The 22,327-nt window shown below is 39.9% G+C and overlaps 2 protein-coding genes across 4 annotated transcripts; one reads left to right on the top strand and one right to left on the bottom strand.

The window, feature by feature from the left end:
- Window positions 1–746: 746 nt before the first annotated feature.
- Window positions 747–9,645, bottom strand: LOC124286644 (xaa-Arg dipeptidase-like). 3 transcript variants are annotated; one of them, XM_046723044.1, is made up of 7 exons: window positions 9,621–9,645; window positions 8,240–8,626; window positions 7,867–8,015; window positions 6,978–7,120; window positions 6,338–6,492; window positions 4,162–4,405; window positions 747–3,450 (listed from the first exon to the last, which is right to left on the bottom strand). In XM_046723044.1, the coding sequence occupies exons 2-7, from the start codon at window positions 8,606–8,608 to the stop codon at window positions 3,302–3,304; spliced, it is 1,209 nt and encodes a 402-aa protein (XP_046579000.1). In that variant the 5' UTR covers window positions 8,609–8,626; window positions 9,621–9,645; the 3' UTR covers window positions 747–3,301. The 3 variants fall into 3 exon arrangements, with proteins under 3 accessions (XP_046579000.1, XP_046578998.1, XP_046578999.1); XM_046723042.1 differs by lacking the exon at window positions 9,621–9,645 and adding an exon at window positions 9,253–9,614; XM_046723043.1 differs by lacking the exon at window positions 9,621–9,645 and adding an exon at window positions 9,044–9,067.
- A 6,962-nt stretch (window positions 9,646–16,607) lies between these two features.
- On the top strand, window positions 16,608–19,792 carry LOC124286647. The gene is made up of 4 exons (XM_046723049.1): window positions 16,608–16,771; window positions 18,082–18,146; window positions 18,443–18,730; window positions 18,876–19,792. Exons 1-4 carry the CDS (start codon window positions 16,673–16,675, stop codon window positions 19,510–19,512), a joined length of 1,089 nt encoding a protein of 362 aa, XP_046579005.1. The 5' UTR covers window positions 16,608–16,672; the 3' UTR covers window positions 19,513–19,792.
- The last annotated feature ends 2,535 nt before the right edge of the window (window positions 19,793–22,327 follow it).

Here is a 22,327-nt window from a genome sequence, read left to right as displayed (position 1 = left end):
AATGGACCCGGAGTTGGCGCAAAGTTGCAAGTCGGCAGTCGAAAGTGTATTTATGTGTATTTCAATAAAGTCTGGAAGGAATCTCTGCTGATGTAGCAGAAGGACCTGAAATATCTTCGCCATCTTCTTGGCTGCCTTCCAATCTTCGCCATCATGATGCTGTTGGCTAGTTAGAAGTAGGTTGTCTTGGAAAGCGAAGAGCAAAACTCACAGCATGTTTCTTTGGAGCCCTTGGGGATACATGAGTGACCTCTGTTGTCATGAATTTACCACATGTTTTACAAGCTGGAGTTGAGATGTGGGATAGCATCATGAGATTGACATAAACCCCATCTCCTACAATACACACATATCAGCTGGTCCTACATCTCCGCCAGGCAGTGTGAGGGTCATACTTAGTCATGAATTTACAAGCCTGAGCAGAGATCGGGGCTCACACACATGTCAGACTTCTATACGTGTTGGCTTACAGCAACATGTACATCTCGCCAACATCTTCTAAGTGTTGAAAGTTGACTATGAGTATCAACTGAAACACACACAGGAGGAAAGTGAGGTTTTATGCAGGAAGAGAATTCATAAGAACTGTAGGTTTCTTGCATGCCCAAGGGATGTAGCTTTGCAATGAGAATTGCAACTCCTTGCAGCACCTTGGAAAACTTGCTAGTCTTTTTAATGGGCAAGCTGTAGTTATGTACTTAATTTAACATCCTCTCTAAGTACACACAAAATGTAAAACAAAGTTCTGACAATACTTATAGTTTATTCCTTCTATGCAGAAAATCTGTGAAAATAGATCAGTGAAATCTGTTCATTCCACAATAAATCAGGGTCTCACATGTTGAATGCTGTATCTACATACTGGTATGTCCTGTGTAAAACTCGTGCCCACACCAGACAACAACAATCATAACTCCCATCTTTAACACTGACATAAGACAGGTGACAATGTCAATAGGTCATGTAGGGTATATATACACCAGAAGACAATTTCTGGTTAGTAAATGCACAGAGTTCCAAATAAAATACTGAAACAAATCAGATCATCAAGATACATTCATCACCTTCCCTTCTTTCACCATCTCATGAAGTTGTTTCATTAAATAAACTGTTTGGATTTAACAACTGACTTCATTATCATTTCCATTTATGGAGATATAAATGTGCAAATGTGTGAATCCACTTAACATAATTCTGCTGCACAACAAAAACTGAAGTCAATTGTCATAACAAAAGTACATTCATAATAATAACAATAACCTAACAGACTGCTTATTATACACACACAGGAATAATAATATGAAATCAGTGACATCATTCCATGCAGTAATGCAACACAAGAACACTAAAACAGCTTGGATTAGCCAAACAAATAACACAGAGGTGTTAGCAGGGGATAAAATCCTGTTTTGAATACATGTGTAAATGTCAAATGTAACATATGACAAAAGTGTAATCCCATATATAACATGTTACAATATCCTGTTTGTCAATGCAGTCTAATCACATCATAATGATAGTACTTTTATTAGCTGTATCTAACACTAGACACCACAAAAGTGTATGACACATTATCCCACTGAACAGATCAATATACGCACTGCTGTCTCATCTCCCTGGGGAATATACCGTGAAGCTCAAAGTACTGCTGTCATCCTGACCCAAGATACTGACCTAACGTTCCAGAAAAGACTCATACCAGCACTTGAGAGCAAAAAATACACATATCAAGTTCTTTTGTTTGTGAAATGCAGAAAATATTTCTTTGTGAAAAGATGTGTATACAAACGCAAAGAAACACACTGCTCACCTCATTCATCATTTTGTCAATAAACACAAATTGTTTTCATCAAACAATTCATGCGGATTACTTAACAAATGTTTTATCTGATATTATTCCTCTACATTCCTTACATTGCTGGTCTTAATGTTATCCAATTTTATGTACAACTTGCATTTCCTTTGCAGTTAAGTATACATTAACTGCTGATGGTCACAGCAAGTTACTACTTATTCAGCGCTATGGCAGGCTACAGTCTCACAGCAACACAAACACTGTGAAGGGTACTGGTATGTCAAGTGGTCTTAATATACAGTATTAGTATTGTTTGCACATGGATGGATCTTCAAGCCTTGCAGGATTGGATGAGTTAGGATTTTATGGATCTTCATCTGATTTTCATGTAAACATCATCCATTACAATGCTTTCTGATACATTCCAATACACAACATACTAATATATAACAGTGACAGTGAGTGTGGTTTTACGCCGCTTTTAGCAATATTACGGCGGCGGACACCAGAAATGGGGCTAAGATATAACAGTAGCACCAATATGATAATAGATTGTCATAAGGAACTGATATCAAGCTCTTTTCTGCTCCAAGGTTAATTTTCCAACGAAACACTGTGTGACAATCCCAGCTGAAGTAATATCACAGGACAAATAGTAACAAGGTACTGTAGTTTACCATATACAGGACCCTAAAGATCTGTTTTAGAATTGATATTCAGTAACCTATGCTTGTCATAAGAGGTGACTAATTGGATCGGGTGGTCATGTTCGTTGACTTGGTTGACACATGCTGTTACTCACTGGATTGTCTGGTCCAGACTCAATTATTTACAGACCGCCGCCATATAGCCGGAATATTGCTGAGTGTGGCATAAAACCTAACTCACTCACTCACCACATACAGACAAGGTGAATTGTCAACTGACACACCGTGTGACAATCCCAGCTGAAGTAACATCACAGGATCAATAGTAACAAGGTACTGTAGCTCATCACAGACAAGGTGAGCTGAACGCTGTATGTAGTGAAATAGCGTAAATAGAACCATGCTGTTTAATGGGTCTGTTCGATGAAAAAGTCTTTAGATAGCATTTAGAGGTAAACAGGGAACTCTTATGGATGTCAACTGCTTAAATTTAAGGCACACAATGTTTGAGGGTATATTCTCACTCCTGCATCAGGTTGAGTAAGATTATAAAAGGAGTGAACATATACTCCAACATTTTCTGCTCCTTATAATGAAGATGATGACATCCATGAATTTACCCTGTTATGATCCCAATGTTCTTGAAACCGGAATAACATTTTTATGGTAACAAATGTTCATGTATAGTATTACAGAATTAAGGAAACGTTTGATGGAAGGGATACTTCATATCTTCCTCCTTCTTCAGATATGGTAATACTGAGGCCACACCACCATATATTCTTCATTCTGCAGATAAGGCCACACTGACTCCACAGAGCATCTTGTTCCTCCTCCAGGAGATGAGGTAACTCTGAATCTACACAACAAGCTGTTCCTCTTTCTGGAGATCCAGCCTGAACTGTCCCTGTATCTGGGGTATCAGGTCCGGGTTCAGAAACAGGTCGATGACCGTCATAGCTAGAGCCTTCCCCACAGACAGTGTGTAGTCCTGTGCCTCCTCTCTACCTGCACAGGATAGACATCACATCAGTACAATGTAGAACAAACATGGCTGAACTGACATCATCTGAATTTACCTGGCATGCTCAAATTTCATATTTCTGACATATAGAAATGAAATTGCTTTGATTATTTTGGAATAAGTGAACAAATTTAATGAACCTTAACAGAATGCAGACTACATAAACACACTTTTCAATTGTCAAAAACTGCTTCGATATCTGTATATTTGAAAAAGATAAACTGAACTAGGAGCAGAAGGTAGAGGGAGATCCATGGGATATTCATGATGGTATATTGGATCCATCCTCCTCCAGAACAGTCCAGATTTGACCACAACATGTTTTGTAGCAATTGCCCCTCCCCAGAGAGCAGATAATTTATATCATGGCCTACATCGTCTGCCTAGTTCTCTGTATGTACAGGAGATGTGTTGCATACGCTGACAACACGAGGTACTGACTTATAATTAGTGTGGTCTTCATACAATAAACTACATTAATTACGAAACACAGATGATATAATGAACTGGCTTTTTTTTAATGCCAGTCATGAACTAGTCACAATGAACAACAATTACTTGTCCCCAATTACTTTGTTATAACAGTAGTTTACCGTATGCTTTTCAAGTCCAGATTCTGAAAACACAACTCTCTGATCAGCAGTGTGACATCCTATTAATGTATGGCTGCTTGAATAAATCATATATTTGAGTACCTGCAGCCTTGGCAAAGTCTACAGAGTGACCACTGGCTGTTGTCCCAAAGTGGAACTTGGGGTGTATACTGGGTACGACATGCGACACATTGCCCATGTCAGTTGAACCTCCCTGCTTGGCAATCTTGGCGGGGTCTTGCTCAAACTGGATGCCGACCTGAACACCGTTAGCTTCATACAGCGCTGCCAGGATATTGTTGCTCATCAGTGCTGAGTACGGCTTGTCATCAAACTGACACTCCACCTGGTGGCAGGGACAAGAGGCTGAAAGAAGCTCTGTCAAAACAGGACTGTGACTAATCCTTATCTCTACCAAACGACACTTCCAACCCAAATCCAGATCCCTAACTCCAGATTCTGGACTGAAAGGATCAATTGATCATGTATTTAACAGTCCTTATTCCTAATGGACTATGTAAACATTCCACTCACACATCCAGTACGGACCTGTGAAAATCTGGGTTAGAAATGGTCTTTGGTAACCTATGCTTGTCGTAAGAGGCGACTAAAAAAAAACGGGTGGTCAGGCTCACTGTCTTGGTTGATACATGTCATTGTATCCCAATTGTCGTAGATCGATGCTCATGATGTTGATCACTGGATTGTCTGGTCCAGACTTGATTATTTACAGACCGCCGCCATATAGCTGGAATATTGCTGAGTGTGGCGATAAACAGCAAACCAATCAACCGCATCCAGTAAACGCTGTTCTCATCAACAAAGATATAATGAGGTAGTGTCAGAATAGGTTCCCGTATCCTGTGTACTAACATGTGGAACCTTAACATTCCGCCCTAGCCCACCTGACCTATCTCATCTGAATGTGCCTTGTGATGTGAGGTCATTTCTGCACCAGATTATCTCATACCATGACAGCAAGGGACATAACTCCTTTCACAATATTATTAGTCTGACCCTCTGACCCTCAGAGCTTAAAGCCACACAGAAATGTGTGTCCAGTACTAAAAACTGTACAGAATGAATGCAGAAATATATACAGTGGAAACCACCTAAGTAAAGACCGCCATCTAAACAGACCTGATAAGTTCCCAGCAAATTTCTTCATTAATTATCACTATTAGAGTCCAGTTAACTAAACTCGGATAAGTAAACAATACCGCTTTAACTAAACGCCTCCTCACAGTCCCTGGAAGTAAATTACTTAACATAAGAGACTGGATAACTAAATTAGCGAAACATGTGTGTCTCCAGTACTAAATCCTGTACAGAATGAATGCAGAAATATATATTTTGCATCCTCAGGGACACAACATGATATTCAGCGTACCAAGTTCCTCAAATTAAAGTAATTATAACATCTCACATTGTAGTACACTACACTATATGATTACATTTCTTCACAGGATAAGGACCTTCTAATTAGTAATTGGGGGTCATCTCGACCTGGTCTTGTAGGTCAAGGTCAAACCCTGCAGACTCATCTTTCATCCCACCTCCTGTCCATTTGAGAAAGACTGCTGTTTGTTGCATTTAATGTGAACCCAGATACTGGTTATACAATCTGCATCACAATATGGCAAATAACAAAGCTGTTATAGCTTCAGCTACAACAGACTCGAAAATGGTTTAAACATTGTACAACAAATAGAAAGGGAAGAGCTACAAGATTATGTAGGTCACATAAGTCCAATCATTCAGGTCGTAGTAAAAGAATAAATAAGGGTTTTTTAAAAATAAATAAGAAGGGCAAATATTATAGATAACATAGAATAAATATCATTTAGACTGATTGATATTCAATAGCAGGATAACATACACAACATATGTTGCTGTACAAAACACTTCAGTTACTATAAAAAGTTATGAAAATGTCTCATTCCTGATCTGGTAAGGGACCCTTTGATTGGTTAGATGATAGGTCGCTTTGACCTGGCCTGTAGCCAGAACAAAGAACTGATCAAAATGATATTGTGGCAGTCCTTACTGAGAATTTATAATTCTGCACCAGATCTCAATGTTTTGATTTTGGAAATGTATAAAACTGACAGAAAGTGTAAACCTCAAATACTGTTTACACAAGCCCTCCAGAATACTATTAAAAACACTTCAATGGCTGTTATCAGGGATCAAGCCTTCATAATTTCCTTCTGTGCCCAACAACAAATACTTAAATCACATATGGTAACTCTTCAGTTGAGACACTGAAAGCACTCACAGTACATCCTGTGGCTTGAGCAGCTCCATATACACACGCCTCAAACTTGGTTTTTAGGACGGCTAGTTCCGGGTCCGTGGGCGCCCTGATCATGTATTGCAGCTCTGTTAATTCAGGTATGATGTTTGGCTTGGCACCCCCATTTGATATAACACCTAACATAGAAAACATCATGTATTTATTTGTAGCGGTCTCCATGAAAGTTCAACAATTATTTGATACAACTGATTTATGGCAGCAACTGAATATTGAATTACATCATCATAATCACATAGGCAAAGGATTGTTGTGTCCAATAAATTTATTTGTTTGTTTCATGTTGCAATATTCCTTCCATATTACAGGTCTGTAAATGATCAACTTTGGGCCAGACAAACCAGTGACTGATAGCATGAGTTCCCCTACTCTTTCATTTTCCTTTACGTTGATGTTTGATTGTTCGGTAAAATGTTGAAGAAGATCAAGGGTAGGTAATTCACAAGAACCACAGGAATCTATGTGGGGTAAATGTATGTTTACCAAAATGCAAGCCCTGGAAGTAAGGGTTTTAGATAAATGATCATTTTCATAATTTTCATGCAATATATTGAACATTCAATAAACACACAACCACAGCCTCTAAATATAACATTATCCATACCATGGATCCTCCAAGTTGGTTTGATCTGCTGCCTCAGACATGAGATGTTCTGGTAACAGAGAACGGCAGCATCGAGAGCGTTCACTCCATTCCAGGGGAAGCTTGCAGCATGAGAAGCTCGGCCTCGGAACTGAATTGTAGCTCTGAAGGAGAAGCATCAGTGAAATTTAATAATTGTTTGCATTATTGTACATTCTGATGATAAGAGATGAAGGTCCAGGATTTATCTAAGACTCTAAACCACCGGTAACTGCCCTAGACAATTGGGAAAATATCAAGATATTGTTCAAAACTAGGTATGTTTACTGTTCATATTTTTTGTAAAAATATCAGCTTTTGACCAGGTCCCATCTAACTACTACAGGGCCCGATTTCTCGAAACAAACTTAAGTTTTTACTCAAATTTCAAACTGAGTTTGACAATTTGAAACAGCTGAATTTTTAACTCAACTGCATTTTTTAAATAAAAAAAGCCCAAACAACTTAAGTAATATATCCACCAAACTCAAATGGTCTACTAAGTTTGAGTTTAATATTGATTTCAGTTTATTCTAGGAAATGCATTTTCCTGCGTTTTCTCAAATTTGAGTAAAAACTCAGACTTAAGTCAAATCTCAGACTTAAGTTTGTTTCGAGAAATCGGGGCCTGGTCTCAGATGTTTACCACTCTCGAGAAACCCATAAACACAGGTATGGCACAGGAACCTAGACACATAATCAGGACATTGGTCCACCACCGAAAACTAAGGGACCTCATAACTGTGATAATAAAAATTGTACCATCCATGAAATAAAGATTCTAAATGATATGCTGCAAATGTTGTACAGTTCTGTTGAAAGTGGGACAATAATTATTTTGTGTTTATTGCAGCAATCCAAGTCAACCTACTGATTCATTGCTACCATGATAGGCCTGGGAAGATTGCACTGGGACGGGTGTGCCATCATTGCCACATCCACACCACTGAAGGCCCCCGCTCGGATCAGGTCAACCTTGCCTCCCCCTCCCTCCTCCGCAGGTGTGCCCAACACTGTCAGCTGTGTAATAGGTACAACACTACGATCAGTCACATCTACAACAAAGGGTTGCCTCCCTTACATCAGCAACCTCCGTTCTGTAGTTGACTGTCCAAGGATTATCAGAAACAATGGTTTCAACTTTTGCATGAATTCAAAGATTCTATTACATCAAAAATGTGTAATGTATAATGTTACAACTTAATTTCCTAAACATTTATATTAATTTCCTTTATATTCCTTACCTTGCCAAGAGGTTTTCCAGCAGCCTCCATTGCTGCTTTGGCACCAACAGCTGTTGCCACACCCACCTCTGCAATCAGGTTGTGTCCACAAGCATGGCCAAGCCCAGGCAGGGCATCATACTCACACAGCACTGCAATATTAGGTCCCCCACTGTCATTACTTCCATGGGTTGCCTTGAAGGCTGTAGCAACCTTGAAGCTCCTTTCTACAGCAAACCCATACTTATCCAGCAGATTTGTGAGGACCTCATGCGCGTGGAATTCTTCAAAGTTTAGTTCTGGATTGTCATAAATTTCTTTGCTGAGGGCTTTGAGATCTACATTGGCAGCATCAATCGCTTTGCATGCAGTCGCCTTCAGCTCCTCCATGATGACAACCACCTGTGGCTATGGAAGAAAGATATTCTCAAATAGAAGACTGAAGTATGACAGTGCTGAACAAAATATTCCTGAATGTACCCAGCAGTGACACTGTTGGTGGTATAAACATTAGGTCTATTCAGACACAGTGGGACATGCTCGTCAACACTAAAAACAACTTGAGAATTTTCATTAGATCTAAATTAATATTTCACACTATTCAAAAGCCAAATATCCAGTCTTTCCATCATAAAAACAACTAAAAAAATACAGTTTGATATTTCTCAGGGCTTACGGCTCCTGAAATGAAAACATTTGAATCATTTTAGGACATATAATCATTCAGTTAGATCAGGGTTAGGTCAATGTTTTTTTCCCCAAGTCCTTCAAATTCCACAAATTCCACTCAGTGTAGATCTATACGTCGATGTCATTAATGCTTACAGTTATGCCAAGAGGCAGGTAGGCAGGTAGGTAGATAGACCTACTTAAATGCTAGTACTTTAGCAGCAGCTGCACAACCCTTTAGCCATTTGACAAGCACATCATAACTGAAACCAATTTCTACCTAGACACAGAACAGAAATGAACTACTTGGGCTAATGACAGAGTTTTGTCAGTCACCCGAAATGTTCAACTGTCTGAATACATACCGTGCTGCAAGTTTGTATTTGGGTGCTGGGCTGTAAGTTTGGATTTCACTTCAAGTTGTAATAGTACTTCTCTTCTGTGTTAAAAGAGGTTAATGATTGCAAGGTCGCGTAGTCTGAATTCCCTGTAAGTCACGTTTACACGTGACAATCCATCCCTTGCCATAGACACTTGAACGTCGTCTGCAACTTACAATATCGATATCAGATGATCGTGTGTTTTATTTCGGTGATTATTTGGCTTGTGAATGATCAGATGCGTTACAGCCAATATATCGTATATGACAATAGTTCATTCAGACATTCAATAAGCTTTTTTTAAAAACATATAGCACTAAATTCCACGTCATGTTATTATAAAACCTCATTACCCCTAGTAGGGTATCGCTGTCGCTGTGAGGATCTTGTCCAAAGGGAGGTAACTCTAAACATTACGATATCTTGTTGTCACGACTAACGTGTGCCAGAAATGGGATCGAGCCCCAGGTTCAGTAAATAATGAAAATTGTGTGATAAAGTTTTTTGTCACTTTGTTTTATAACAGAAGTACACTTCTCTCTTATCGATGAAATTGTAACAAAAAAGTAACTTAAAGGCAATAGTCCTTTCTTGTTCATACTCAACAAAACGATTTTTTGTTACATTTTCACGTAAACAGAATTGTTTTCGTACATTGAGTATATCTTCAAAAAGGTGGAAACATATTATTTTGCATATATACTAAATACGCAGTTGAACTGAGGCTCAGAACAACTCAATATCAGAACTGTTTCGATTCAAGCTCTCATAAAATCATCAAGACCATGCGCCCAGTGTCGGTATTTGAGACGAGTGGAAACGATATCTAGACAAACTCTATGGATAACAACTTCTTTCCTTGACAACGGTACAAGAATCTGTACCGAAACCCACAAAATATAATAAGTTGTTCTCCATAAAGTTTGTTTATATTGTATTTCCAAACTTCTAAAATGCCACTCATAGAAAGGTGGAAATGACGCTGATGGATTGTTATACGTCATGCTGTCACGACACCTGAGGACAACAGTCACTGGTTGTACTTACTTCAGTTAACCAACTTTAGAATGAAGCAGAACGTGTTTCATGTCTTAAGAAATATATAATATGAAACCGAATGCTCAGCTGTCTTGACACCCGCACACATATCTAATAACCCTAGAGCCAAGGCCAAGAAAATCTCGGAATTTGTTTTTTAACAAGGTCAGTATGAGATAAGGCTGAAATATGAGCTGAAGGAAAACACTAATTCACGTTTTTTCTCGCGGATTCATGTTAAATAACAAATGTTTGGATGTTATAGATAAATCTTACAGTTAATTTCTTACCTTACCATTGTATTGCCATTCATTTATTTCTACAGCTTTAAAGATATGCTTTTATTATATCCATTCTCCCATATATGCACCTTGGAGAATCTGATATTTCTTTGGGTAAACTGGGGAACGATTTGGCTTTGTTACATTGTATTTGTGGGATTAGCTCATTGTTAGAGTATCTAGTGAAGAAACTAGGTATGCTGGGTTTTGCTTCGGATCATAATAATTGGATCTCTCCTTCGGCCGAAAAAAAACTTTCATTCACGGACTTAATAAACTATTTTAAACTTGATCGTGAAACGCAGTCCAGATATTCACCAAGGGATCTCGTATTTTGAATGTGTTTTTCATTTTGTATAAGTTTATATGCCAGATGAATCATACGTTAACATCTGTTCAAGAATTAATATTTGTGTCAGCGACTTAGTCTGTCGTACAGACCCTGAAGCAAATATATCCAAGAAGCCCACACAAGTCTAGAAAATGTGGCAAGTCTAGATTTCCACAGCTTCTGAAAATGAAGAAAGTCTCAGGGCTCCTTTTCATTATATATTTTTGTTTTTTACAATGAGCTTTTGTTTGTAAAATATGTTAATTTCAGAGACTAGCTGTTAGTCTATCAGCGAGTATGAGACCTGTACACGTATTAACAAAGGTGCCGATTATATGCTTTATAAATCATACGTTTGACATTTCCATTGAAACGAATAAAATGTAATGTGCATTATAACTGCTAAAACTATTAATTGTTAAACATACGTTTCAGCTAAACAGTTTGTAATTGCAGTAATAATGCATAATGCATAGTGCATTTGAGCTCGTATTAAATTTCGCTGTACATATCGTATTTTGATGTCGCAAATGATGATCATGTATGACGTTGGCGTGGTTGCTGTCAATGTACACGTGTTCATACATTGAGAGGAAACCGTGTAATTTCTGTCTTGTGTACTGTCAGAATGTTGAACCTAATTGAATGAACTGCTAGCAAAATATTCAGCCATGGTGTAGAATACAGCGACGTAAAACCAAACTCAAATTGCTACCAAATCCATTTCATTACATCATCTGCAAGGCAACAGGCCCTGTCTTGTGGGCGGTTGCTCATAGATTTCCATTTCCATGTATCAAATCCTTTTGATCTCTACTATAACCGGTAGGTGTTTACATAAAATCTCCACGCCCCAGTAAGCTATTGTATTGTCCTTGTCACAGTTGTCGTCTGCAACATATACAACGTCAATGGATCTACATCTAGCATGTGGCGGGTGTCATTAATGACAACGGCATCTGTGACAAACAACACACTCTCGTCAGAAGAACAGCTCGCACATGCAAACAAATCCCTTGAAATCGGTACCTTTTTTGTACAAACTGAAATCCAACAAAGATCACGGGGTGTTGTTCGAACAAAGCGACCACGCCACCTGGTGTGAAAATTACACGTATCAGGTGGTTCGCTTCAACGCTCAAAGAGATAATGACGTGTAAGTAAAGGAGGCGCCAGAATGGGTTTATTTATACCATTAACTTGAAATAGTTGTGTTTTGAGCGGAAATACTTAAGGATACATTCTACTTCTTCTGTATCAGTGATACCATATTATGATTTGGAAATGATTTACATGTCTATATATTCTTGTTATATACACTGGGGCGGTGGGGTAGCCTAATGGTTAAAGCGTTGGCTCGTCACGCCGAAGACCCGGGTTCGAATCCCCACATGGGCACAATGTGTGAAGCCCATTTCTGGTGTCCCCGCCGTGATGTTGCTACTAAAACATGTATTTAGTCTGAGTTGATGTACTCCAGCGCTTGTTTTAGTACCATTTTACCAAGGTTCAGGGCTTTTGGCCAATCGAGTTGTCTTTATATACAATAAAGCAACATACAGCTATTTATTATTATTAATATGGCAAGGTAATAATTTTCAACATAACACATTCAAGTACAAGTTTTGAGTTTCAATCTTGAATAAACGTTGGTAAACGTTGTTATATAAGTGTTAGCGGTTTCATCCCCTTGACGATCAATGGTAAAACAGAACATTGTCTGGACATTACTCTCGGAAGTGAACTGTTACCCCGTCTCACAGTCCCAGAACCTCATTGTTTGCCCATCTGCCTAGCCCTTTCTGCAATGATAAAGCCCTAAACGAAGCAAGTCCAGATTTCCTCAGGTTCAGGTTCTGAGTCTCCCTTCTCACTAGGTCTCCTTGTCAATTAAAAGGAATTGATTAACAAAATTATGTACATCCATAGAATAAGTGTTAGTCTAGTGAACTGTCTGTGGGCATTGGTGAATTTGTGTTTCCACAAGGATGGATATCTATAATATAAATCATATGAACAACACCACCATTCAACCTGTGTCTCTACATTGTCACGAATCTCTCCTTGTTATGAGAGTGGATCTGTGTAAATGAAACTTGGAATAAATACATGAACATATTTTGATTAGCATCTAAAATATACAGAAATTAAATTATTTTTAAATGTTGAATGTTATGAAAGCTTTATTATTCAGACAAATGTTAGAATATATATATATTATCTTTACTTGGATATCATGCGTTGCCACTAAAGTGTAATATGACTGACTGACTGACTGAGTTTGGTTTTACGCCGCTTTTAGCAATATTCCAGCAACATCACGGCGGCGGACACCAGAAATGGGCGTCACACATTGTGCCCATGTGGGGATTCGAACCCGGGTCTTCGGCGTGACGAGCCAACGCTTTAACCATTAGGCTACCCCACCGCCCCCAAGTGTAATATGAGAAGTTAAAGTGTAAGTATGACATGTAACATGCAGGTTGTTGTTGAACTCCACACACACACACACATTTCAAGCCATAGGACGGTTGTCTGTGAACATCGGCCCGTTAGTCGCCACTTATGACAATGACTCAATGAGTGCAATGAGTGCGACGTTTCGGTGTAGGTACTAACACCGTTATCAAGCAAACGATGATACATTGCAATAGAGAAGTTGACTATCCATAGAACTTGATTTTCCTTCATCTATACAACTTCTAAAATGACTCTCAAAGAAGAGCATTTCTAACCCGGATCTTCACGGATGTGAATGTGGTTAAAACATTGTAATCGATTCATGTTTGTGTGAAAAGCCTTTCAGGACATTCGTAAGAAATGTTTGCCGGTGTAGGTGCACATTAACAGTGTTGATGAAAAAACCCAACAAATTAGATGTACATTAACTATACACATGTTGGTAGAAACTGGGGCGGTGGGGTAGCCTAGTGGTTAAAGCGTTGGCTCGTCACGCCGAAGACCCGGGTTCGAATCCCCACATGGGTACAATGTGTGAAGCCCATTTCTGGTGTCCCCGGCCGAGATGTTGCTGGAATATTGCTAAAAGCGGCGTAAAACCAAACTCAGTCAGTCAGTCAGTCGTAGAAACTGTTCGAGTATACATTATGGAAACCAAAATGTCGCTGTCTAAAGTGTTTAAAAACCTATTCTGTAATATCATCATGGAAACTGTACAATCTTCCATGTAAACCATCCCGCCATCCTGTGTACTCTCAGGGAGACTATATAAGGTTGTAGAGTTGTAGAGTATCCCTGGTACTCGTAACTGTATATTTGTACCTCTTATGCCGAGTACCCATCCCTGGGCGTGATAAAAGTTCTGTTCCGTTCAAGGGCAAAATGACAACAAAACCGAAATAAAATCAGCTATTAAAAACATTTTGGTGAATTCCAATAGATAAGTTAACTGATTATACGTTGAAGTTTCATGATCTCATTTTGAATCGTACATAGTTTCTGTAATGTGAAACTGCGGCTAAATGTCCAGACTAGCACACGTTGAAGCACTACGTATGTGTTCGTAACCACGTGCAGATTACGTCATGCGACTGTCTCAGCCTCTGCTTGTAATAATCTCCGGACGAGACAAGTACATTACGACGCCTGAGATGTACATAAGCATGATTGGATAAACCTTTGAAGTGGACGGCTTATCGTCCCTCCTGCCAAGCTTGAAATTGCTAATGATAATTTTCATGTTGCTGGTTTAATGAGTACAAATAGACACGGCTATTAATTTACCGAACGAACATTCCCAAGTACATGTAATTGTTATCACACGCGAGAGGAGGGTTCATAATCACTGCCATAAAGATATTTAAAAACAAATACTGACGGTAGAGAAATAAACTTCATCTTTGAAGAAATTAAGTCAACACGATCCTCTTGGCCGACAGGAGAAAAAATAACTGTCGAAGATCCTCCACAATGCTAAGTATGAACTGGGATACTTGAAGATTGTGAAGTTTGGATGGTTTAATTAGAGACCATATAATAGACTATTATATGGTCTCTGGTTTAATAGGTATCCGAGGTTGCAATTGTTTGGTACAAACCGTTGTATGAATTTAGTTGTACGAATTGAACTTGTATGCATTCCCGTGTGAAGTCGGTTACAACAGTTCTGTTTGATTGCAACACGCTCGATGTCACTGAGACAATGGCGAGTAGGGTCCACATTCCACAGTCGTACTTCCGGAGACGCAGAAAGTGGCTTTCTCTGCATTCCCGGAGCTTCTGTTGCATATCACAACTATGGTAGTGAGTAGATCGTCCATTGTTCCTGTTCGCCCCCTTCCAACTAAGCGTTTATAGTGCTACGACATCACAAATTATGGGAGGTACGACGACCGGAGCGCCGAAACAGCTTTGTATCAAATCGAGATGCATGTTTCTAGAAAGTGGACAATAAAAGTTCGTGGTGAGGTGCACCGATGTCTCGCATTTTAGTCTGTCAGACTACTATTTCTGGAGAAACAATTTTGACATTTTAAAAACTGAATTTGTAACATATTTTCATCTTAATGTCTCATCCAAACTGAGTCAGATAATAATATTAATGCGTGCACATTTGTGATAATTATCTACAAAGGCAAACGGAGTTTGAAGATGACTCTTTCAGAAATGAAAAAATTGTTTTGACATTGACTTTGTTTGAAATATTCCACTATCATTTCTCGTTATTTTTCTTAATCCTTTGCTTATTTGAATGCATGAATCCTTATAAATATAGCTTGCTGTTTATAGTTAAACATTTTCCACTTAAGGTAACATTGAGAGATATCAGTGTACATTGTTACCAACTTTTGACTGAGAAAATAATGAGGTCTCTTACATTTGTATACAGATGATTTAATATAACTAGTTGTTTCATGGTGTGTAACGGGAAATAATAGTAATGCTGATGTATCTGTAACATGTAGTCTGCTTTCAAACAGAAACGCCATTGCCATAGCCAGATCAACACCACATCGAGCAGACTTCCTGATCATAGTAAGGACGAAGCGGGCTGTTCTACTTCAGCAAAACTATCTTCACTATTAAATTGCTAGTTGTGTGTTTATCGACATTAAAGTTTGTGCAAAACATCTACTGGAGCAGAATTAAAAACGTCCCGGTGCAGCTATGGATTTGGTTGTATATCTGTTCGTTCCTCCTCTAATCGCTTTAAAATGCATTCTTATTTTTGTAGCATTCACTCGTGACGCCGCAGATCTCTGGTGTCCCAAACCGTGAACAGCAGAGTAACACCATACTCACTCAGTCATATTTTCTTCTCTTTTATTTTGAACACACTTGTCGTTTTATGATTGTCTCATTCACATCCAAACGACTTATGAAGTGTGAATGCGTGCACAGCCGTTATTTGAATCAGCAAACCAACGCTGTATTGATTAAAAACGATAAACATTCCCTGTCCTTGAAATCTTAGTTTTAAGTAGTTTTAAGAAGAAACAAAGAATGGGATAAAATACTTCTGATATATCTGATTTATGAAATCATCTGAAATGGATCTATGCTCAAAGGAGGTCGTAACTCGCATGTACTTAACATAAACTTACAACACTATGTGATAAGTGCTCCTGGCACCGTTTCCTACCGTGGTCGCTGCATTGAGTATCTCTTCGTGACGCTCTGATTGGTTGTTTCTCGTGACGTCACATGATTGTTTGCCTTGTGTTGCAAGAGCGGGAGGTTCGATTACAAAGCAGCAGGAACTAATACCGGCACTGCAAAAGCTTCTTTTGGGACAATGGCGAATAAGATTCACATTCCGCAGTCATACTTTCGAAGACTTAGGAAGTGGTGTTCTCGACAGGCCAGGAGATTCTGCTGCATATCTCGAGTAGCGGTAGGTTTCATACGTCCAAGCTACTCAACTCCGTACAGTAGATCTCGAAATAGATCTAGTTTTCCTGTGTTAGGATATTTTTTTCAATGAAAGCTATCTCCACGTGTAGACGCGTTGGAAATGAAACAGATGGAAAGTGTATGCATGGTCTTGAATGGAGTGTCAAAGATGTGACAAATCGTCACTGCCTGGTTTCCCCATTATTCGACGACATAATGAGGTAATGTCATCAGCTGCGCGTGAAAAAGAATTGTCATGGTATCCTTTCACAATTAACTAAATTTGAAACAAGTTACGTGTTATATACACTTCGTGATGCTTAATTCTAAGTGTGTGCCTATCTGTGCGAGATGCAACAGCAATACACAGGAGCACAATGAGGTGTGACGGTGTGACAACTGTCATTAGGTACAGCAGTAATGTAGGCAGTGGTTGTGGTCAAAGGCTCCGTGCATAAACCTCGACAACGATGAGGACATTGTCTGGTAGCAATGGTGCTTGAAACAGTATATGAGGAGGGCAATTTATACCGGGATACGTACCAGAAACAACTGGCTCCAAAGTGTGGGAACACCAAAGTACCACATATAAAGGTACCACAAAGTATACCACAAAGTTTCCACATATATGCGGATGATACGCAGCTCTACATTGCCTTTGAATCAGATGATGTTTCGCTCAATATCAACTTGAGCTCTGCATTCAGGAAATCAAATCGTGGATGATCTCCAACTATTTGATGTTGAATGAGGAGAAGACAGAGTTCCTATACTCATTGGCTCCAAACATCAGCTTATAAAGTTGAAGACTGCTTCTCCATCACTTTCACTTCGTATTAGCGACACAAACTTCCCACCATCAGAGAGTGTCAGGAATCTTGGTGTCATCCTTGATTCCAACATGTCCATGGATGCGCACATCACCTCCATCAGTAGAGCCTGCTACTTCAACATCCACAATATCAGCAAAGTCCGCCACTACCTCGATACTAACATATGTAAACTTCTCATGCACTGTCTTGTCACTTCTAAACTCGACTACTGTAATTCACCATATGCCAGCCTCTCCACTAAATCACTCCAGAAACTACAAATAATCCGAAATTTCCTTCAAAATCCTCATTCTGACTCATTACTGCCTCTACAACGATAACTTTCCCGACTATCTCAAACAACTCGTCTCTGTATAAGCAGTAGTGGTTGTAGTGGTGTCAATTCAAAAATCCTTACACAGTTCTTACACAGGCACTAGGGAAAGAGACAGCAGTAGTCGCGCTTGATAACTGATACTATGTGATAATTAAATTGCAGGTTGACAAGGACTACCATTACAAGGAGACACAGAGAAAAGAAATTCCCACAACCTCAGAGAATGGGTAAGGCGATAAAATGTTATACAAGTACATATGACAACGTTCGTGCTGCCATTCACTTGAGGTATCAAAGTAAGGTGTCTCCTTTCCAGTATGCCTTAACTCCGGGGGTGTTTTATTCAAGTGTGAGATGACTTCCAACAATTTTGTAAACTTTTTTCTGTTTTTGTTACATTACATTAGTCCAAGTGTTGTACTTTTCGTGGTGAACACGTTACAACAACAATACGATGTAGTTCTTGCATTAAGTTGTGATTTATACTTTGGACCAAGTTGCTCCTCCTCTCTCTATATTGAAGGTTACAAAAGCCTGTCCTGGACTTAAAGAGATTCCTTACCCCGACCCCAGGGGACTACAGCACACACCCTGGGGCTGCTGTATGTGGGTGTGGTACCCCGTCCGGGGAACACCCTCTCCTCCCTTCAAGATCTGCCCACGCCGCCCATAGTGCCAAAGAACTCGCACCCATGTCCAGTCAGTCATGTACAGAGGTCAAGGACAACGTGGAGGTGTCTGGCCAGCCTGAATGCAGACACTCGGTCCTCGGACACTTCCACCAAGGTCATATTCCAGAAGTATGGAGCCCGTAAGTAAACCGTGTCAGATACATATGCGCAAACATTACAGTCATCCGTTCTGGCAAACTTTGATTTAGTTTTGTAAACGTTTTGTATTTGAGCACATTTCAGCATAAGTTACTTCTTTGAATATATTAGTTTCTTTTCTTTCAGGTCAAGACATCCAGGCACCCAGTGCACCTCGGTGGCATTGTCCGCCATTGTTGCTAGTGCAGTTGTCCCTGCTGGTCTGTGGACTCCAGCTACACTGGACGGGGTCCTCGTGATGGGCGACCGTCTTCACGACGCCATCCTCGGCACCCTGGGAAGCTGGGCTCCTTCCAGCAAACATCTGGCAGCCGATGAGATGGTGGAGGAGCCTGAAGACTCCCAGTCGAAATGGCCTGTCCGGTGTGGTCGGGTCTGCGAGATCCAGGGACTTCTGTACCCTGGCAGCATGGACACTAACTCCCTAAGGAGTCAGCTGACCTGGGAATGGATGCCCGGCCAGCCCCTCAGGGAGTTTGGGGATGCCGTGGGGAGGGTGTTCAACGCCCAGGACTGCCAGGGTGCCATTATTACCCTTGATGGCAGAAGCTCGGCCCTGCTGCAGAATCCTGCTGGAGGCTGGATGGTTGTCGACAGCCATGCCAAGGATGTTTTAGGTGCCACTAACGTTGACGGGAAGTCGAGCCTCCTCAGGTTTCCTTCCCTGAGTCACGTGGTGGCCTACTACAGTGGTATGGCTGTTAGACCCACCCAGTACTCGATGACAGGGTTCAAGGTCGAGCCGATGTCAGAAGGGGGATAATCATCCCAGCAGTATCCTCCCCTGGCATTCGGGTGGACTGCCACCCGGAGGTGCATGTGTCCCGGTGAGGAGACGGCAAGACATGATGCTTTCTGATGACGTACGTTCTGAACGGTGTTGCGACAGTATGCATGGCCAGGCTACACTAACAGACTAACTGCGTCCTAACAAGACACGAGGGCACAATTCACTTCCCTAAACGGTCTTACGAGACTGACATCGTGCAGGGCAATCATTCTCCCCTTTGAAGGACTGAACAGAGAGGGTTGATCCCACCCTGTGGACTCTGCTGTAGGACGAGGATCATCTAAGGTTACAGTAAACTGTTCTACCCTGTAATGTGAATAGAAACACAAACTGATCATTGCTTAGCAAGTGTTGTCAAACTGACAGCATGCGAAGTGTGATTGACGTGAGCAGATCGTCACTGCAACCGCTACTACATCAAGCAAAAATAATACTTAAAAGCGGAAAAATATGAACGTTTAGCAGTTATACCAGGTTCGAGTTGGTCACTATTTCATTTGTTACTGTTTGGTTTTATCGTATATACGTTAATACATGTATTTATAACTTAATAAATACATTGTTTATTCAAATTGCAAAATAACCGCTTGTTCATTTGATACACGATGCATGCATATATATGTACCTGTGTGAATAAAATATTATTATACATTATACATTAATAGTCCTTTGTGTGTTTAATTTATTGTTTATTAAAATAATGCTGCAGAGGAGACTGGTTGTTATCTAGATACAGGTTACAGTCATTCTACACAGGAGATTGGTTGTTATCTAGATACAGGTTACAGACATGCTACACAGGAGATTGGTTGTTATCTAGATACAGGTTACAGACATGCTACACGGGAGATTGGTTGTTATCTAGATACAGGTTACAGACATGCTACACAGGAGATTGGTTGTTATCTAGATACAGGTTACAGACATGCTACACAGGAGATTGGTTGTTATCTAGATACAGGTTACAGACATGCTACACAGGAGATTGGTTGTTATCTAGATACAGGTTACAGACATGCTACACAGGAGATTGGTTGTTATCTAGATACAGGTTACAGACATGCTACACAGGATATTGGTTGTTATCTAGATTCAGGTTACAGACATGCTACACAGGAGATTGGTTGTTATCTAGATACAGGTTACAGACATGCTACACAGGAGATTGGTTGTTATCTAGATACAGGTTACAGACATGCTACACAGGAGATTGGTTGTTATCTAGATACAGGTTACATACATCCTACACAGAAGACTTGTTGTTATCTAGATACAGGTTACAGACATGCTACACAAGAGATTGGTTGTTATCTAGATACAGGTTACAGACATGCTACACAGGAGATTGGTTGTTATCTAGATACAGGTTACAGACATGCTACACAGGAGACTGGTTGTTATCTAGATACAGGTTACAGACATTCTACACAGGAGATTGGTTGTTATCTAGATACAGGTTACAGACATGCTACACAGGAGGTTGTTCGTTATCTAGATAAAGGTTACAGACATCCTACAGAGGAGATTGGTTGTTATCTAGATACAGGTTACAAACATGCTACACAGGAGATTGGTTGTTATCTAGATACAGGTTACAGACATGCTACACAGGAGACTGGTTGTTATCTAGATACAGGTTACAGACATTCTACACAGGAGATTGGTTGTTATCTAGATACAGGTTACAGACATGCTACACACAGGAGATTGGTTGTTATCTAGATACAGGTTACAGACATGCTACACAGGAGATTGGTTGTTATCTAGATACAGGTTACATACATCCTACACAGAAGACTTGTTGTTATCTAGATACAGGTTACAGACATGCTACACAGGAGATTGGTTGTTATTTAGATACAGGTTACAGACATACTACACAGGTGACTTGTTGTTATCTAGATACAGGTTACAGACATCCTACACAGGAGATTGGTTGTTATCTAGATACAGGTTACAGACATGCTACACAGGAGATTGGTTGTTATCTAGATACAGGTTACAGACATGCTACACAGGAGATTGGTTGTTATCTAGATACAGGTTACAGACATGCTACACAGGAGATTGGTTGTTATCTAGATACAGGTTACAGACATGCTACACAGGAGATTGGTTGTTATCTAGATACAGGTTACAGACATGCTACACAGGAGGTTGTTCGTTATCTAGATACAGGTTACAGACATGCTACACAGGAGATTGGTTGTTATCTAGATACAGGTTACAGACATGCTACACAGGAGATTGGTTGTTATCTAGATACAGGTTACAGACATGCTACACAGGAGATTGGTTGTTATCTAGATACAGGTTACAGACATGCTACACAGGAGATTGGTTGTTATCTAGATACAGGTTACATACATCCTACACAGAAGACTTGTTGTTATCTAGATACAGGTTACAGACATGCTACGCAAGAGATTGGTTGTTATCTAGATACAGGTTACAGACATGCTACACAGGAGATTGGTTGTTATCTAGATACAGGTTACAGACATGCTACACAGGAGACTGGTTGTTATCTAGATACAGGTTACAGACATTCTACACAGGAGATTGGTTGTTATCTAGATACAGGTTACAGACATGCTACACAGGAGGTTGTTCGTTATCTAGATAAAGGTTACAGACATCCTACAGAGGAGATTGGTTGTTATCTAGATACAGGTTACAAACATGCTACACAGGAGATTGGTTGTTATCTAGATACAGGTTACAGACATGCTACACAGGAGACTGGTTGTTATCTAGATACAGGTTACAGACATTCTACACAGGAGAT

Source organism: Haliotis rubra, unplaced genomic scaffold (assembly GCF_003918875.1).
Source record: "Haliotis rubra isolate DU_JTF1 unplaced genomic scaffold, ASM391887v1 Scf389, whole genome shotgun sequence".
Lineage (NCBI taxonomy): Eukaryota > Metazoa > Mollusca > Gastropoda > Lepetellida > Haliotidae > Haliotis > Haliotis rubra.
This window is presented reverse-complemented; position numbering and strand designations above follow the sequence as displayed.

What these genes read in the sequence shown, in the direction of transcription:
- LOC124286647 (XM_046723049.1), top strand. Translation starts at nt 16,673, where the DNA reads ATGGCGAATAAGATTCACATTCCGCAGTCATACTTTCGAAGACTTAGG. An exon ending in CCCACAACCTCAGAGAATGG is followed by an intron (nt 18,147 to 18,442) that starts GTAAGGCGATAA and finishes TCTATATTGAAG; the next exon opens with GTTACAAAAGCCTGTCCTGG. An exon ending in ATTCCAGAAGTATGGAGCCC is followed by an intron (nt 18,731 to 18,875) that starts GTAAGTAAACCG and finishes CTTTTCTTTCAG; the next exon opens with GTCAAGACATCCAGGCACCC.
- LOC124286644 (XM_046723044.1), bottom strand. Translation starts at nt 8,608, where the DNA reads ATGGAGGAGCTGAAGGCGACTGCATGCAAAGCGATTGATGCTGCCAAT. An exon ending in ACCAACTTGGAGGATCCATG is followed by an intron (nt 6,493 to 6,977) that starts GTATGGATAATG and finishes TTTCTATGTTAG; the next exon opens with GTGTTATATCAAATGGGGGT. An exon ending in CTCAAGCCACAGGATGTACT is followed by an intron (nt 4,406 to 6,337) that starts GTGAGTGCTTTC and finishes CCCTGCCACCAG; the next exon opens with GTGGAGTGTCAGTTTGATGA.